This window comes from Gossypium arboreum, chromosome 5, assembly GCF_025698485.1.
Source record: "Gossypium arboreum isolate Shixiya-1 chromosome 5, ASM2569848v2, whole genome shotgun sequence".
NCBI lineage: Eukaryota > Viridiplantae > Streptophyta > Magnoliopsida > Malvales > Malvaceae > Gossypium > Gossypium arboreum.
The window spans coordinates 5,586,341-5,601,943 of NC_069074.1; the positions used below are offsets into that span (position 1 = coordinate 5,586,341).

Consider the following 15,603-nt stretch of genomic DNA (forward strand, 5'->3'; position numbering starts at 1 on the left):
AAAATATTATTTAAAACATGAAATCACATCCAAGAAAGCAATTCTTAAGACATGAAATAGTTACTCATATATACTAAAATGTGAAAATATTTTTTAAAAATATAATAATTCTTAAAACACAAAAGAATTATATTAAAAATGTTATTTAAATAATTTATGAAATATGGAAAAGATTACTTGACACATGATTGTGTTATATAAACCATAAAAGTTATCTAAAAAAGACTTAATACATGAATGCTCACCTAAAACATAAAAAGTATTACAAGAAATTAAATAATTGTTGATATATAAAAGCAATACTTAAAACATGAAAATCTCTCTAAAAACAAACGATTCGTAAAACAAGAAATAGTCACTTAATACCAGATAACTTTACTGATAAATAAAGTAATTTATAACCGTGGAAAGAGTTAAATACCTGAAAAAGTTATCAAACAAATTCAAAAAATTTAGTAAGTAAAATTATAATAAAAAAACTAAACAGTGGAAAGTACAGAAAATTAATAAAATCCCGAAAAATACCACATTTCCCAAATAAAGACCATCGACGGACCTTTCTTTCTTCGTCTCGACCACCTTCTGGTGATCTCTCTCTGATAGCTTTTCTTCACAGTAATAAAATCACCAAATAAAATTAAACCCACAAAAGACAAAGAAAATCTTATCTTATTTTCCCAACTTTCTAATTTACCTCTCGATTTCATATCCATGACTGTCATGACTCCTGCACCCATCGATGTACTTTCTTCATTTCCTTTGTATTCTTTTGAATCTTTTTTCCTTGAATAATTTATGCCTTTGGAGTTTTTCTTAGTATTTTTTTTTGTTTGTTTTGGTTTTATCTTAAATTTTGATTTCTTATGGATTCGACTTCTTCCAATTTAGTTATTTTTGGAAATTTCCGTGTTTCTCTTTTTTCCAGCAACAGGAAGACGAGGAAATGCTCGTGCCACACTCTGATTTGACCGACAATCATCAGCCCATGGAAGGTACCTTTTTTTAGAAAATAAAATAATATCAGAATTTTACTTATTTGAATATAGCTTACGTCAATGTTAGTTCCCAAAAAGGTTGTACTTGTTTCTCAGGGGTATCACTGACAAAAAAAAGTTTGATTTGATTGTGATTCTTGTGATTTTATGTCTCAATTTTTAGTCGTATCACAAGCTGAGAACGCAAATACAGTGGAAAATCAAAAAGTGGAGGATCCTCCTTCGTCAAGATTCACTTGGAAGATTGATAATTTCTCTAGATTAAACACCAAGAAGCATTATTCAGATGTTTTTGTAGTTGGTGGTTATAAATGGTATATTGCTTACTCTTGCTGAGAGTACTTACTTCCATTTTTTCTTTCATGATTTTCTTTTATTGGCTATATAAGCTGAGGATTGATATTTTTGGTTTGAATTGCCTAGGCGAATACTGATATTTCCAAAGGGTAACAATGTGGATCATTTGTCCATGTATCTGGATGTTGCTGACTCAGCAAGTTTACCCTATGGGTGGAGTAGATATGCGCAGTTCAGCTTGGCTGTAGTTAATCAAATTCATAGTAAATATTCAATCAGAAAAGGTATTTCCTTTTTAGCATACCATCTATACACTTACTGTTTAGAATTTTTTTTTGGGTGTTAAAGTGGATACAAAGTTTGTTGCTGGATTTAGATAGCTTGTAACATGGTTGGAGAAAAATGATGATTTGATCTTGTATAGGAAGTTGCATGAGCGTCAGTTTTGTTTTTGATTTGGTCAATACAAGAACATTACTTATTGGTGATTTTGTTCTACCATGTCGAAGTGTATGCTCTTTTTACCCTTTGCACAGATTAATACGGGTTTGATGCAATTAAAGGCAGGTCATATCTGATTACTCATCTTACGAGAAAGAAACATGGCCATATGAACTGTTTATGGTTCTCTATGTTTCAACCTGGATTTCTTGATATCATTATCAGTTTCAATGATTAAGAGACATGATTACCAATGTTGCCAAGGGCACCAAGCTCACTCGAGGCACTAGGACCTCTATATAGGCTGAGCCGCAAGGCGCAAAAACAGCCTGAGTAAACCAAAGCGCAAGCATATAAATATAAATATATGTAAAATGTATATAAAAACATATGTAACTAATACATATAATTAATAAGTAAAAAAAGGATAAATTTTAATATAGTTCAATTTATAAATTCAAAACATTGTTCAATAGTTTAAGTTTAATAATTTACTTGTATTGAAAAGTTTCAAGAGTTAACTAGGTTTTTATATAATATAATTAGGTCAATAATTAATGAAAAAAATGTATTATAATTTTCTTTTAAAAGTCAAAATAATAAAAAGAAAAGAATAAAGAGGAGAATGGAATGGCTCTTTAGTGAAGTGCGCTTTTTTTGTGCTTGGCTTTGCAACAAAGGTGCCCGAAAAGCTCATCTGGCGCCCGCCTGATTGAAGTCGCCTCACCTTGAGGTGCCTGAAGCTGTAATGGCTTTTTGCGCTGCACCTTAGTGCCTAGCGCTCGCTTTGACATCACTGATGATTACTTTTGGCTGGTTGTAAGTTGTTTTTTAAATTTAGAAGATAATCTGAGCATGGTGTATTTGGATCTTGATCTTTGGTAAAAGTCCCTTTATGTCGTTGTGAGCACAATGCTTTCTTTGTATGTATAGCTGCTGACAATGTTCAATACTTATTATTTTTTAATTTTAAAATCTATATGTGGCTCACTAGGTGTGGTTGCTGGTGATGTGGTCTCACTTTTCACAATTACTCTGTTGCAGATTTTGTCATAACATTGTATGGAATAATGTTAAGCTTATTAAATTTGCACATATCTGATTTTCATCTTGCAGACACACAACACCAGTTTAATGCAAGAGAAAGTGATTGGGGTTTTACATCCTTTATGCCCCTTGGTGAGCTATATGATCCTTGCAGAGGGTATCTTGTGAATGACACTTTGGTTGTTGAAGCAGAGGTCGTTGTCCGCAAAATTGTGGATTACTGGGCATATGACTCAAAGAAGGAAACTGGTTATGTCGGACTTAAGAATCAAGGAGCAACATGTTACATGAACTCTCTGCTCCAAACCCTGTATCATATTCCTTACTTCAGGAAGGTAAGGACTCATGCTCTATATTTTGTTGAACTGACAAGTTTTTAATTTTGTATTGCTAATGCCTTGGATGTTACATTTCAGGCAGTTTATCATATGCCTACAACTGAAAACGATATGCCATCTGGAAGTATCCCTCTTGCTCTGCAGAGTTTATTTTACAAACTCCAGTACAGTGACAGTAGTGTTGCAACAAAAGAGCTGACCAAATCTTTTGGATGGGACACATACGATTCTTTCATGCAGCATGATGTTCAAGAACTTAATAGAGTTCTATGTGAAAAACTTGAAGATAAAATGAAGGTGAAAGCTTCAATAATTTTTCATTCCAAACTTATTCTAATGTGAAACCAAAGTCAAAGTTTTGATTACTTCTCTTATGCCACCAGGGTACTGTTGTGGAGGGCACCATACAACAGTTGTTTGAAGGGCATCATATGAACTACATTGAGTGCATTAATGTGGATTATAAATCTACAAGGAAGGAATCATTTTATGGTATTTGTTTCTGAAATGACTGGTTGGGTTTGATGAGTCTTGTTCACCAAATGATGCTAATTTTTTTTGCCTATACCAGACCTACAGCTTGATGTTAAAGGCTGTCGAGATGTATATGCTTCTTTTGACAAGTATGTTGAAGTTGAACGGCTTGAAGGTGATAATAAATATCAGGCTGAGCAATATGGATTGCAGGTAATCTTCTATTGTAAGCTTCTAAAAAAATACCAGTAGAATGGTTTGTGCATACACTAGAAATAACTTGATTACTAGCAACTTTGCCTTCAGTTAGAGCAGTGTTCATCAGTGCAAGAGCTGCACCAGAGGCTGTTATTTGGCCAGCATGGACAAAATGTTTAGTTGTTTATTGTAACAAAATGTTGTGTTTTGCAATATCTAAATGGCTTTAGCAGTGTTTGTTGGCTTAAGCATTAATTTGTTTCTGGTATGGTGTTCGTGCATTATATCTGATTACATGTTAAATCTTTTCCCATTTAAATGACTACATTTTGATTTTGGATGATGTTATTTCAGGATGCTAAGAAGGGTGTGTTGTTCATTGATTTCCCTCCAGTCCTTCAAATTCAGCTTAAACGTTTTGAATATGATTTTATGCGAGATACTATGGTTAAGGTCTGTAGTTATAACCCCTTAGATTTACATGATTCTATTTAATCTATGCTTCATCTGTAGACCAGGAGCCTCCATTATCAGGGCTTAATGCATTTTCAGATACATTTAGATCATTTCCTTTTTGCAGAAGTATAGAATCCATTAGTTCTATGTTCTGGTTTTACTATACCTAAACAACTGTTGCAAATAATAACCGATATCTTGAGCTCTAAAATTGATTGTCATGTTATGATATGGTTTTAACTTTGAAGTGAATTACTTTTGGTGAGGGTGGGGGTGTCCAAACCAGTGTAATTGGTATCGTTCTGGTTTTATGGTGAATGAAAATGATACCAGGATCATGCAGTTTCCATTTCTATACTGATCTTACTAGTCATACCTGCCTATAGGTTGGTATAGTAAACAATAACAAATCAAGTAGTTTGCTTCTTCTTCTTCTTTTTTCTTTTTTTATATGTTCTTTTTATTTGTGGATTGAGATAATCAGTACCTTACTATTGGGCATACTTTTTTGACTGATATTGGTACATAGCGCTATTGCTGTATTTAAACTTATTGTTTTGGGTTTATTGACATTTTTCAAGTAGTTTTTTAAGTATAAATAACCTATTCCCAAGTTCCTTAATGAAATATATTATATACACATGCAAATTACCTCCATTACATGCACTTATATATATATGTAAAATTTTTATATCCAAAATGTTTAAGCATCAAATAAATATAAATTATTACAAAATATAGTAAATTATTGTTAACTAGGTCAATGCCTATTCCAACGAACATATTCTATTTCTAAATTTAATTATGAACTTTTTTGAATAAACTTAACAAAAAGAAGAATTTGGGAGATAAATCTAATAAGTGAAATTAAAAGAAAAAAAAAATCCTTTACAGACTAATACGGGCTGGTATGACTGGTCTAAACCTGTACAAAACTGAAACGATACGATGCTAACATTGTTTCAGTTTACCGTAAATCATATGGCTGGTAGTGATGTGGTACCGTCATTCATGACTTTTTTGATGTCTTGATCAACCTATGGTGACATTTCTGATCTTGATGTGACATACTTGCAAGTTCTGTAATCTGAAGGTATCATTTTTTGTGTATTTGTGCTAATGGTTATTAAGTGTGTGGCTGTGTGTGTCTTCAAATGGTAAAAACTGAAACTTTCCACTAATTCTACTAATTTTGCAGATTAATGACCGCTATGAGTTCCCTTTGCAACTTGACCTTGATCGAGATGATGGAAAATACTTATCACCAGAAGCTGATAGGAGTGTTCGGAGTCTTTACACACTTCACAGGTACCTACAACATTAAGCATGTATCCTGCCCCCGTTCTTTCTTTCAATTTTCTGATAGTCATTAGCTAGATTGTGATATTAAGAAAGATGGTATATGGACTCCGTAGTGATAATACTCAACAAACCTTTTATCAGGGTTCTATAGTGATATTAAGAAAGATAGTATATGGACACTGTTTGAAGTTGCTGATGCACAATTTAATGGGCAGAAAATACTACTTTATGATTCTTCGACGCTTATATTAGTGTCTGGTACTCACATCTATGAGTTTGCTTACAGTGTCCTTGTTCATAGTGGTGGAGTGCATGGTGGACATTATTATGCATATATCAGGCCGACTCTTTCTGATCAGTGGTATGGATCATCCTCTGAAGCATCTCAGGGTGTGTTTGTATGCTTGTTCATCGAGAGTTTTAAGATAATTTTAGCAGGATTTTTCCTTTTGAAGTTTAATAAATGACTAAAAATATACATGCAGCCCTGATTGGCAAAGCGTACACCTGGCCAATTTTTTATGATGTTTTTAAGTCTTTTTGGTGGACAAACAATTGATAGATTTGGTGCAAATCACATACCAATTGCTTCAGTCAAGATGCATAAAGTTTCTTCTAAGCCACAAAAAGAAGTCCCAAATAGATTTTTAATAAGTTATTGTTGAAAAAAAAAAAGAATGAACTGTTAAATCCTTAGGCTGCTGGATGCTTATTAAATTAGCCAATGCTGATTGCATTAAGGGTACTGTATTTACAGCTTGCATATGCCAGGTACATTTAGGTACCTGGAGTGGTGAAAGTATTACTTCTTTCATATAGTTACTTTATTCAACTTGTGTAATTTTTAGGTATAAATTTGATGATGAAAGAGTAACCAAAGAAGATATGAAAAAGGCATTAGAGGAGCAGTATGGTGGGGAAGAGGTACTTTTTGTTGAACAGTTTCTTTAGAATTTTTTGTATTCAGCCTTTCTTCTTGAAGTTATATGTATCTTTAAGGTTATGATTTTAATAATATTTCCTTATGATGTGACAGTTACCGCAAACAAACCCAGGGTTCAATAATACTCCTTTTAAATTTACCAAATATTCAAATGCATACATGCTGGTGTATATACGTGAAAGCGACAAAGACAAGATAATATGTAATGTGGATGAGAAGGATATCGCAGAACATCTTAGGGTAAGATGCTACTGTTTATCTATTTACTGCTCCAAATGAGGCTGAATCAAATGATTGAGGTAGGCAGGGAGCTAGGATTGAAAAATTAGCAAGTTCCCAACTATGGTTGAGCATCAGTTTTATGGCAGCAATGGTCCTAAAGGTCATCGAGTAATCCAATTTCAACTAGTTTGTTAACTAAGAGTAGATCAACGTATTGAATAGAATTGCTTTCTTCTCAAGCTTGGCTTGAGGAAATCAATGTGCTTCAATATGACTGTCTTGGGCTTTTTTTATCAAGAGCAATTGCATATGAGCCTCTTACCAAGCTGATCTCAAGCAAGCTTGAGTTGTCTATTTTGCCTTAGAATAATACTTGTATCTCGAATTCATTATTTGAGATCACTTCCTAACAATCTAATATGAAATGTCTGATAACTTTCCTCAGGAGAGATTGAAGAAAGAACAAGAAGAGAAAGAGCATAAAAAGAAAGAGAAGGCAGAGGCACACCTTTACACTATTATAAAGGTGTTATTTGTGTCATTAATTTAGATAATGGTTTGGTCATTATTGACTATAGTTCTTACAGCTATATGATTGTTCTAGGTTGCTCGAGATGATGATCTTGCAGAGCAGATTGGGAAAGATATATGTTTTGATCTTGTGGATCATGATAAAGTCAGGAGTTTTCATATTCAGAAGCAGATGCCTTTCAATGTGTTTAAGGTATGACAGAAGAGACGAAAATATTGTCTTCTTGTGTGTTTAATGGTTATAGTTTTTTCGGGGAATTATTGGTTTCTTCACTAAATTGATACTCTCCTTTTCCTGTTTTCCTTTTGATTTCTACCTTTTTAATGCTGTTTCATTAACCATTTCAAGTTAAAATCTCTAAGTTATCTTCTCGTTCTTGTTTTTTATGATACATTGGTTGTCCATGTTATGATTTTGTTCATGATTTACCATGTTTCCATATGCAGGAAGAGGTTGCTAGAGAGTTTGGCATACCAGTGCAATTTCAGCGATTCTGGTTGTGGGCCAAGCGTCAAAACCATACCTACCGTCCAAACCGACCATTGATACCTTTGGAGGAAACACAATCTGTAATATTCCTCAACATAAATTGTTATACGCTGGTTCAAAAGTCTTGTTTGAGGAGTATTGGTTTCTAGATTTAGCTTCAGTCATTGTTCAGCGTAGTATTGGATTTAATTAATTGGCTGTCTTCATTTGTCCTGCTTTGCTTTGCATGCCTTTCTCTTTCACTCTGTGCATGCATGCGTGTGTTGAATGAATATACATGTCCAGACACACATGTACTTATATATCTGTAAGTTTCCTTTAAAAAACACAGAATGATCAAGGAAGATGTGCTCTTTTTCTTTAGTTTGACAAGGATCTAATGATGTGCCTAATTGTCTCTTTCCTCACTGTAGGTTGGAGCCTTGAAGGAGGTATCAAATAAGGTTCACAACGCAGAACTGAAGTTGTTCCTGGAAGTTGAGCTTGGACTGGTAATCTGGTTTGGCTTTTCTTAAGCAACATGTTTCTTCTTTGATGCTTAAACTCTCTGTCCAGTGGTGTTATTGACCTCATTAAGGATGCTAGTTCTAGCCCCCAAACTAAAATTAAGAGATCCAGACAGCTAGGCCTAATTTGGTGTTCTAAAAATTTCCAAGTGCAAAAAATTCTGTTGTTAGAGTAGAAAGATATAGAAGTTAGGCATAGACCTTGAGGTTTTAATCAATACACAGTAGAATCACTTATCTGCCCTTGAAAATGCATGTTAGTGAGGTTTGAAACTGCCTATATACTAGATTCTTGAGTCAAATTCTAGTTATGAATCTTGCCAAAGCCATTTGACCTTTTGTTTAAGTTTTGCCCCTTTAGCTTTATAATTTTTGGGTCTTCTTTTATTTGCATCATGATCTTAAACATGATTGTTCAGGATTTACGCCCAATTGCTCCACCATATAAGACAAAGGAAGATATTTTACTTTTCTTCAAGCACTATGATCCTGAGAAAGAAGAGCTTCGGTAGGTTGTCTAATGTTGTCTATTTGTGCTTGTCTTTTGCGTAATCATGTGAAATCTTATGCGGGTTATCTTTCTGTTCTATTAGCTACGTTGGAAGGCTGTTCGTGAAAAGTGCAGGCAAGCCAATAGAAATTTTGTCCAGATTAAACAAAATGGCAGGGTATGCTCCTCATGAAGAGATCAATCTTTACGAGGTTCGCATCAAATAATATCTTTTTGCAGTAGTGCAATTTCAGTTCTCAGGAAACTCCTTCCAGGCATTTCTTTCTTTTATGCATGCATTTGAGGAGGAGTTTTCTGCACAAGATTTTACTCTTTTTTCCTTTTGCTGTTTCACATATTTATACTAATTATGCTGATGGTTGAGACCAATGTATAGGTCTAGATGTGACGTCTTTTCCGTTTACTGGTTTTAGGTGGAATAAATCTGGCCTGTTCTAAACTGTTTTCACTTGAACTGTTGATGGTTAACTTGTTTAATAGTACCCTGTATGAGTCAGGAAATTTGGATTGTGGGGTCAGTTTTTTAAAAATTAAAACATTTATAAAAGTCATATAAACTAATGCATAATGTTTTTTTTCCCTGTTCTTCTTCCTGTACTTCACTTGTATACTTTCTTTTAAAATATTTTTTATTCTTGTTAAACATTTAAAACAAATAAACCTAAGCCTTAAAAATAAAATAAATAAATCTTACATAACAATCCTAATCTATTACAAGAAAAGCTACAATCCTAATTTTCTTGAGATCAATCAATAAAGCTTGAAAAGAAAGTAAGAGTCGTTACCTAAATTTTTTTCAAAAACATATTTTTTATAAGACCATTTTCAAATATTTTGTGGGGTCAATACACCAATTATATAATTCTTTTAAACTATAAGTAATGTTTTTTAATTATTTCTTTGTGGGCTCAATTTATATGTGGCTCCGCCACTGTCCTGTATAACAGTATTTGTGTGGGTTGGACTGTGAAACGATGTTATTTGCTATCTGGTTAATTTGTTGCAGAACCTGGTTGACTTTTGACATCTTTATGTGAAATAATACCTTGGTTCTGCTTTAATTTCCAGGAAATAAAGTTTGAGCCCAGTGTTATGTGTGAACCAATTGACAAGAAAATCACGTTTCATGCTAGCCAGGTATGCCTTGCATTTCATTTTGGAGCAATTGTATTGATCTTTAAAGTGTTATATTCATCTATCATCTTCACTGCAGCTTGAGGATGGTGACATTGTTTGCTTTCAAAAGTCTCTCCCTGTTGAAAGTACTAATCAGTACCGCTATCCAGATGTTCCTTCATTTCTGGAATACGTGCATAATCGCCAGGTACATCCTCTACTGTTTTCTATTCAATGAGTTTATCAGTCAATTTTCACTGGATGAGAACTGTGAATATTGAACTCTCTGTCATGTTGCTTCTTTTTATATGTTTGCCTTTTTAACGTTTTGCTTGAACTGAATAATGTGTGGTAGGTAAATTACTCGCGCTTCATTTTCTTAATCTGAAAACAATTCAATCTTTCTAATCTTAGAAAAATGCATTTGGGGAATGAAAATAGTAGAAACACATTTGGATCAGTATTTTCTATTTAAAGAAACTATAAAATTATATATAAGAACATAATTAATTTCCATATGCTTATTTCACACATAAAATGCAGAGAATTACTATATATATAAAACCTAAAGGCAAGAGAAGGAAACTGCTGATAGGAGTTTCTCTTGTTGAGTTGATTAATGTGTGCACCTCTTTTTCACTTTTATTAGCCTTTTTATTAATCTTCATTCCAACAGAAATTGGAAAAAATCATGATAATCTTTGCCATGTACATTTTGCTCCTTTTCAAATCATATGCAGGTCTATCATTATTTTGCACCTACTAATGGTGCTGCTTTTACCTTTATAGTCTTGAAATTACTTTAGCTTGCTTTTACATGCTACCCAAGCTGTTGCATGTTCGCCTGTTTATAAAAGGACATGCTTCTACAATCACAGTCATTCTAAATGCTTCTGATTTACTTTTCACTGCAGTTGAGTGCCTACTGTAAGTGGGTTCTGTAAATGGATAATAGCATTTCATGTTTTCTTTATTAAATATTATTTTTTAATCATAAACATTTCTTTTCTTTCTTTAATAAATGAAAGGAGAAAAGCTTTATATATCTAAGCCCATTCTTCATAATATGTTGGTCGTGAATAAACTATTTCTATTTATTCATTCAAGAAAAGGAGCTTAATTGAAATTTTAGGAAATAAATCCGAGTTATCTCAATTGAATTTTGTATGCATTCTTAATCCTCAATGAAACCGATGATTCTTAGACTAGAATCTTGTCCAATATATCTATGTAACAATTTAATAGTCATAAGAATCATTTAACCAAGAGGATCCTTTCAGGACTTGTGGTATTCCTTTCATTTACCACCACCGCTCATTAAGGCTAATGGCTGACTGATCCAGTTACCTTTACATTGCTGGTTTGATTAGAGTAATGCTGTCTTTGGATTTTGTCTTAAGCTCATTAATTCAACAGCTAAACATCTTGGACTCTTGCCTGGGGTATATTTATTGTCAATGGATAGTCTTACATTGTCTTGGAGGATAAAAGCCTTCAGTCATACTCATATATGCTCTAATAAACTCTTTTGCTTCACCAGCTAAAGTAATGTTAGCATTTCTTCTTATTCCTTTTATATGTTAGGTTGTACACTTTCGTTTTCTGGAAAAACCCAAGGAAGATGATTTCTGTCTGGAGATGTAAGTTTCAGTTGCCTTTATTTTTTGTATTGACATATCTTTAGTAACTAACTGGTAAATGGAGATTTATTCTGTTGTAATTTGTGCCATTATGTGTATGTGAAGATCTAAGCTTTATACCCCTTTCTCTTTTGAATGTTTAGGTCAAGGCTTTATACTTATGATGATGTTGTTGAAAGAGTAGCTCAGCAACTTGGTTTGGATGATCCAACTAAAATCAGGCTTACATCACACAACTGTTACTCCCAGCAGCCCAAACCTCAGCCTATTAAGTATCGTGGAGTGGATCATTTGTCTGACATGCTGTTCCACTACAATCAGGTAATAATCAATTGACCTTAGTAATGCATATTGAGAAGCCAAAAGGATGAAAGGGCTAAAAGCTAACCAACCTGTTGAATTTGTTATTTGACAGACATCTGATATTTTATACTTTGAAGTATTAGACATCCCTCTGCCAGAACTACAAGGTTTGAAAACGCTGAAGGTAGCATTTCATCATGCTACAAAAGATGAAGTGAGTATGATCATACTGTAGAATTGCAATGAATGACATTAAAATTTTGTTTTAATGTAATAAAACTCTGTTCTGTCTGAGGCCAGGTAGTTATCCATACTATTAGGCTTCCAAAACAGAGCACTGTTGGTGATGTGATTAATGATCTTAAGACAAAAGTAAGTTTTCTTTCATTTCATTGGTTTAATGATCATGTTGAAAGAATGTAAGTTTTTGTGGTTCATTTCTAAATAGAGAGTAAAATCTGTGAATCATCATTTTGAAACAGGTGGAGTTGTCTCACCCTGATGCAGAATTGAGATTGCTTGAAGTTTTCTATAACAAGATCTACAAGGTGTGAGCGTCATCTTTTAACGGTTACATAATGAGCAAAGGGAACTTTTATACATGTTCATTTGATTTGAGCTGATCTGGATGCCTATTAGCTGTATTGTTGAACATCATAGTTCTCAATCCTTCAATGGAAATGGTTTTCTTTTCGGTTTAAAACTAAACATTGCTTGTTGAAAAAACAGTTTTCCCGTTTTGTTTCTTGAATTGCATGCTGCTGTATCTATCTTGCCTTGTTACTCTTCCTTGTATACTAATTTAGGGTTTCCTTTGTTACATGTTAATTTTTCCTTGCCTTCGTTTCATGATATTTTATGTTTCTGTCATGTTTCTGCAGATTTTCCCACCCAATGAGAAGATTGACAATATAAATGACCAATACTGGACACTACGAGCAGAAGAGGTCAGTTGCTCTTCCCCTCCCCCTTCTCTCTCACCTGTGCATATGCAACTCACACATCTGCTGTGATAAGGAATCATTTTGTACATATGGCCTTCTCTATGATATTGAGTGCTGGTTTTGATATTTTTTCCTCAATGTTACAGATACCAGAGGAAGAGAAAAATCTTGGTCCAAATGATCGCCTAATTCATGTATACCACTTTACTAAGGAAACAGCTCAGAACCAGATGGTAACAAGCTTGTTATAGTTTCCAATATCTGATTTTCTGTTGCCCTGTTTCGTGGTCACTATTATGTTTTCCTTACCACTTCTATTGCCTCTTGTTTTGACAGCAAATTCTGAATTTTGGAGAACCCTTTTTCTTGGTGATTCATGAAGGTGAGACTTTGGCCGAAATAAAAGTCCGTATACAGAGGAAGCTGCAAGTTCCCGATGAGGAGTTTGCCAAGGTTTGTCCTAATTGGGCTTGTGCTCACTGATTTACTCTAACCCTACTCTCTTTTCTCCTCTTTTTGACTTGGGGCAAATCAGTTATAGATTGATGCATGCTAGGAACTTCAATGGATACATACACTGTTGATATATAATTTTAAGTAGCCATTTTTCCTTTTCCTTTTCCTTTTCACTTTTGTTTTAGTTTTTCTATTTTCTTTCTTATTTAAATTTATTTGAAACCTATTTTCTTCAGTGGAAGTTTGCATTCCTCTCACTTGGTCGGCCAGAGTACCTTCAAGATTCTGATATTGTATCTAGTCGTTTTCAGGTGTGTGCAGTAGTTTATATACAGATATTTGAAAATTATTCAAGTTTTATTACTATTTTACCTTCTTTTTTTTTTTACATAAATTCAGAGAAGAGATGTTTACGGTGCTTGGGAGCAGTATCTTGGGTTGGAGCACTCTGACAATATTCCTAAAAGAGCTTGTTCAATTAATCAGGTAATTTGCCTTTTATCAAAAAAATATTGTTTCATCAGAATTTCAGTTAAGTATGCATCTAGCATTAGGGATTAGGATATTCTTTGGTTGCATATGCTTTTTCTCTGAGGCTATGATTAACCTAGCTGCTTTTTATGCAAGTCCTTGAAAGCAACTAGCCTTTGGAAGGCCAAGATAGTTGATACTGTATTTTGATAATTTGCCATGCTTGGTTGCAGAACCGACACACTTTTGAGAAGCCAGTAAAAATCTACAATTAGGGAGCATTTTTAGATTACCTTCCTTGATAAAACATAGCACAAAAATCAGGCTCTGGAGCTGGATTATATAGAGTGGGGAGAACACTTCTAGCAAATGACAATGTGAGGCAACTAGTTAGCGTGCGGTTTGTTGGATATGTAATTCTTTTGGTAGTGGTGATTGGAAGGTATCTTTTGTCCTAATCAAAGTGTGCCATCTAGAAATGTCGATTATGATCTGCTGATGCTTTTGGTACTTGCGTGTCTTTTAATGGAGATCGAGGTTAAGGTCAAAGTTGCCTGTGTAAGTTGACAGTACATAAACAAGATTTTGGATTAGTGAAATATGTATAGAGAGAGGAGTATAGTCGGGACGTGGGAGGCTATTATCATTATTCCCCTCCCTTTGTTTGCTTCTTGATTTTGACAATGTAGATGATTGATTATGCATTTAGCAAAAATATTGGGCCTTTCAAATGGTTTTGAAATTTGATTGCCATTCTTTTCAAGTCTCTCTCTTATATCCCAAACCTGGGCTGGTGGAATCTCTCTATTTACTTTTGTTATTTTATAAACCAACGTTCTCTTAACATAATCTTCCAATTGCGTTAAATTTCATGGTCTGGGAATAAACAGTGTTCCTTAATCAAAATTCTAACCCATATTACTATTTCCTTTACAGTAAATTTAGTTGAATTTCTCCAATCCTGCATGATTTGCATATTATGTAATAGAGAACAAGGATTTAATTGATCCAACTTTTGTTGGTAAAAAGGTCCCAACTTGACTCCCTTTCTCCCCCCAACCGGGGGTTTTCACTACTTTTAAGTAGCAACAAATAGGATGTTTTTCATTCCAATACTTAAAACGATACTTAATCCTGCAGCTAACCTTTTAAATTTATTTGTCCTTTTAAATAGGTGATATATTTTTAATTATTCATATATTTATTCTTGATTCTATCAAAGCAATTTATTAGTTTTCCAAATTCGTACTTTTAAATAATATATTTAAAATTTCTTGCACATTCTACTTTTAACTAAATCAATTCTTAGAACATGTATTTGAGCAAATCGAGAACAAAAGGATAAATATTAAATATCATGTGTACAATTATACAGATGAAATTTAAATTATGATTTATATGTATATACTGAAATTTTAATTTTGATTCAGATGTATATATTTAAATAAATGAATAGATACATTTATTTTCATATTGGATTAGTATTGTTGTTTATGTATGTAAAATATCAATGTAAGATGGTGTTAATTTGATAACTTTATTAGTAATTTAAAAATTCAATCAAATCAAAATGGTCATATATAAAATTGTATAAAATTAAAATTCATGTATAGGTTGCAGGGTCTTGACTTTCTTAAAATGAAAAATTTTTGATGAGGCTTTTAAATTTTAAATTAGTAAAGGTAAAATTGTGTTTTGATCCTCCTAAAATGATAAAAATTTAATTTGATCATTTACAAATTATAAATATATTGACTAGTAAAATTGTGAAATTATATTTTATTATTGTAAAATTAAAATTTAATATCTATCCTACTAAAAATTTCTTCTAAACTGTATGGCATTGTAAATTGATCAAATTTCATTGATGTTAATCTCCAAAAATAATATTTTTATTCATATTTGTAAATTATTCACTTATT

At 33.1% G+C, this 15,603-nt stretch overlaps 1 protein-coding gene across 2 annotated transcripts; it reads left to right on the top strand.

Annotated features, from left to right (window-relative positions):
- The first annotated feature begins 462 nt into the window (after positions 1 to 462).
- LOC108452724 (ubiquitin C-terminal hydrolase 13-like) lies at positions 463 to 14,423 on the top strand. 2 transcript variants are annotated; one of them, XM_017750521.2, is made up of 32 exons: positions 463 to 741; positions 926 to 992; positions 1,159 to 1,309; positions 1,419 to 1,576; positions 2,850 to 3,115; positions 3,197 to 3,415; positions 3,502 to 3,610; positions 3,690 to 3,805; positions 4,145 to 4,243; positions 5,445 to 5,554; positions 5,835 to 5,909; positions 6,397 to 6,472; positions 6,585 to 6,731; positions 7,159 to 7,239; positions 7,318 to 7,437; positions 7,692 to 7,814; positions 8,148 to 8,225; positions 8,660 to 8,748; positions 8,834 to 8,942; positions 9,820 to 9,888; positions 9,965 to 10,075; positions 11,452 to 11,507; positions 11,651 to 11,828; positions 11,923 to 12,024; positions 12,111 to 12,182; positions 12,293 to 12,358; positions 12,692 to 12,757; positions 12,901 to 12,987; positions 13,091 to 13,207; positions 13,447 to 13,521; positions 13,610 to 13,696; positions 13,915 to 14,423. In XM_017750521.2, exons 1-32 carry the CDS (start codon positions 712 to 714, stop codon positions 13,954 to 13,956), a joined length of 3,351 nt encoding a protein of 1,116 aa, XP_017606010.1. In that variant the 5' UTR covers positions 463 to 711; the 3' UTR covers positions 13,957 to 14,423. The 2 variants fall into 2 exon arrangements, with proteins under 2 accessions (XP_017606010.1, XP_052884332.1); XM_053028372.1 differs by lacking the exon at positions 5,835 to 5,909 and having other exon boundaries at positions 467 to 741.
- The last annotated feature ends 1,180 nt before the right edge of the window (positions 14,424 to 15,603 follow it).